The sequence below is a fragment of the Bombina bombina genome, chromosome 9 (genome assembly GCF_027579735.1).
Source record: "Bombina bombina isolate aBomBom1 chromosome 9, aBomBom1.pri, whole genome shotgun sequence".
Classification (NCBI taxonomy): Eukaryota; Metazoa; Chordata; class Amphibia; order Anura; family Bombinatoridae; genus Bombina; species Bombina bombina.
In genome coordinates this window covers 49288928-49291482 of record NC_069507.1, presented here as the reverse complement: position 1 = coordinate 49291482, position 2555 = coordinate 49288928, and the positions used below count along the sequence as shown (strand labels likewise).

Genomic DNA, 2555 nt, shown 5'->3' with positions numbered 1-2555 from the left:
AACACAAGCGGACAACTCCACCTACTGGCTATTTTAATAAATGCACTGCTTCTCAATGCTTTTCAATAGCAGTCACATGACTGGGAAAAAAGGTTGTTATTCTGAAAGGGTGTAAATTGAACCGTTGTAAAACGAGGGCCACCTGCATATTACTTATTTTTTATTTATTTCCTTTTTTATTTTTCTCTTTATTCAGAATTATGTTACCTCTCTTGTCATCATACATAATTAATTGCTGGTTGTTTTACATTTACATAATGCTTGCTTTTTGACTTCTTGATATTTTGAAGAGCTAAAAAAATGACATTGCCTGAGATGCAAATTTTCTTCTTTACCTTTTCTGATACTGTTATCACTTAGTAAAAAATAGCTATATTGATGATGAATTTCCTTTCCATTAAAAATTAAAATATGTGTTCTTTTATTATTTAGGTGTCTTTGCTATGGCCAACAGGAATCACAGACTGTCCACTCATTCCTACCAGGAAACATTAAATGTAAACTCATTTCTTGGCAAATCTTTCCAAGATTGCCCTTCTATTTCAAAGAGCTCCTCAGCATTGCAATATGGTGAACAAGGAAGTTCTCTATATAAACCAGAGATATATAAAAGCCTTAACAGTATTCTCAATATGTCAAATTGCAATACAAATAGTTTTCCTCATTCAGAAAGTTCACAGAGGTTTCCTCCGCAAGGCAGAGATTGTGATTCCAGTTCTGTGCAAACCAATTGCAATCATCTGTCTCCAGCTCAAGAAAAGAAGGAAGCTGGATACAGAGCACATCTGTCTGTTGCTTCTTCTTTAGTCACCAAACAGCAAGAGGAGAAAAATTTTTTTGTTAGAAGCAATGTGTCTGAAAATGTCTCAAAGTTAGGTCTCTCTGAGATGTCAGGCTGTAAAACTCCAAGTATGGATGGACTGGACATAACTCTGATGGGTGTCCCAAAGAGCTTCTCTGACGTCTGCTGCGGAGGTCAAACTCCATTGTCTAGTCCTACCATGAAACATAAAAAAATGAGTGCCACATATTCTGTTCTTTGTTCATCTAGCAGTATTTCTGATTCTGCCAGTGATAAGACTGGCACTAATAAATATGACTCTGAATCAGATCATTTTCCATCAAATATTCATAACAACTTAACTGATGTAATATGTTCAGCCAAAGACCAAAATATTTCACTTTGTCATTTGGATAGCAGTGCTATAAACCACAACATCACATTATATACAGTGTCAGGTACTTATCACCATGGAATTTTGGGCCCAAAGAATTCTGGAAATGGTTTCCCTTATAATGGACACACATGCAGTCCAAGACGTTACAATATTCCAGGTGTCATGTCATGCGATAATATTGCAAATACCAAGCATTCTCCTCCACCAATGATCATACGCAACAGTTGTACAATGCATTGTTGCACAATCCATGAACCAGTGGTCAAGGTGGACCACACAATTCCTGCCTATTGCCATCCTCTTCCCATACCATCGCTTCACTTTTCACCTGGGCTAGTTTGTCCAATACGTGACACAACATCAGGGCAGCCAACACTACCATTTTATTCATTGTTGCCTTCATCAAATAAACTGGAATTCCCCAAATTAGTGTCATCTGTTAGTGACTCTGGCCTGGATACGAAGAAGATGATTAAATGTGGTAGGCTGAATTTTTCAAAACCCAAAGTATCTATCGGAGAAATACAATTGATCACTTCAGTACAAGACAGTCCTCAACTGTCTAGCAAGACTTTCAGAACTTCCTCTGAAAACCTTAAATCCTCAGAATTGGTTATAAATAAGAAAGACACAGGAACAATGACCTCTATGAAGTGCTTGTCTGTAGATCATAAACTTCCTCTTAATTATAAAGATGCAGAAGTACAAACAGTCCTCATGGAAAACAAGTCTGTTGCTACTAGCCCAGGTCGTAAAACTTCTGCACATTCTCATTTATCTCAAGATTTTGATTTGACATTAGATCTCCCAGGGTTTGAGTCCCCGGTGCGTAAAGTTAGGTGGGATGAGGAAGGAATGACTTGGGAAGTGTATGGAGCATCAGTGGATCCTGAAATTCTGGGGTTAGCTATCCAAAAGCATTTGGAGGTGCAGATAGAGCAAAATTTACAGACTTCTGAACCATCTGGTGAAAGCAATGTTGAACAGTCTACAAAAGAAAAGAGGAGATCAATCAGGACAGTCATGGATTCTTTAAGGCAAACAAACTGCTGTGTGAGAACTAGCTCCCTAACTGAGTGAAACGAGAGGGTGTTGGAGACAAACTAGACCACTTTTGTAGACTCTTTAAAAATGTTACTGCTTTAAGGTTAATTATTACTGATACAAACACTAGTAAAACTTTTTTTTAGGTATTTTCTATTGAAAAGTTGTGTTTTCTCTTTTACTTTCTCCCTTTTCCAGAAACAACTTGCACTTTCATCATATAAAGGAAAACAAAACCAACAGATTAGAACAAAAATGTAATCAAACTGAAAAGAAGATAATAATGTAAAAAAGAAAATTCACTTTATCACTGGAGCAGATTAATTTGACTAA

The 2555-nt window shown here is 36.8% G+C and overlaps 1 protein-coding gene across 1 annotated transcript; it reads left to right on the top strand.

Moving 5' to 3' along the window:
* The first annotated feature begins 443 nt into the window (after window positions 1–443).
* Window positions 444–2258, top strand: LOC128640383 (GRIN2-like protein). The gene has a single exon (XM_053692876.1). It carries the CDS (start codon window positions 444–446, stop codon window positions 2256–2258), a length of 1815 nt encoding a protein of 604 aa, XP_053548851.1.
* Window positions 2259–2555: the final 297 nt, after the last annotated feature.

Coding starts and splice junctions, on each gene's coding strand:
- LOC128640383 (XM_053692876.1), top strand. CDS start 444: ATGGCCAACAGGAATCACAGACTGTCCACTCATTCCTACCAGGAAACA.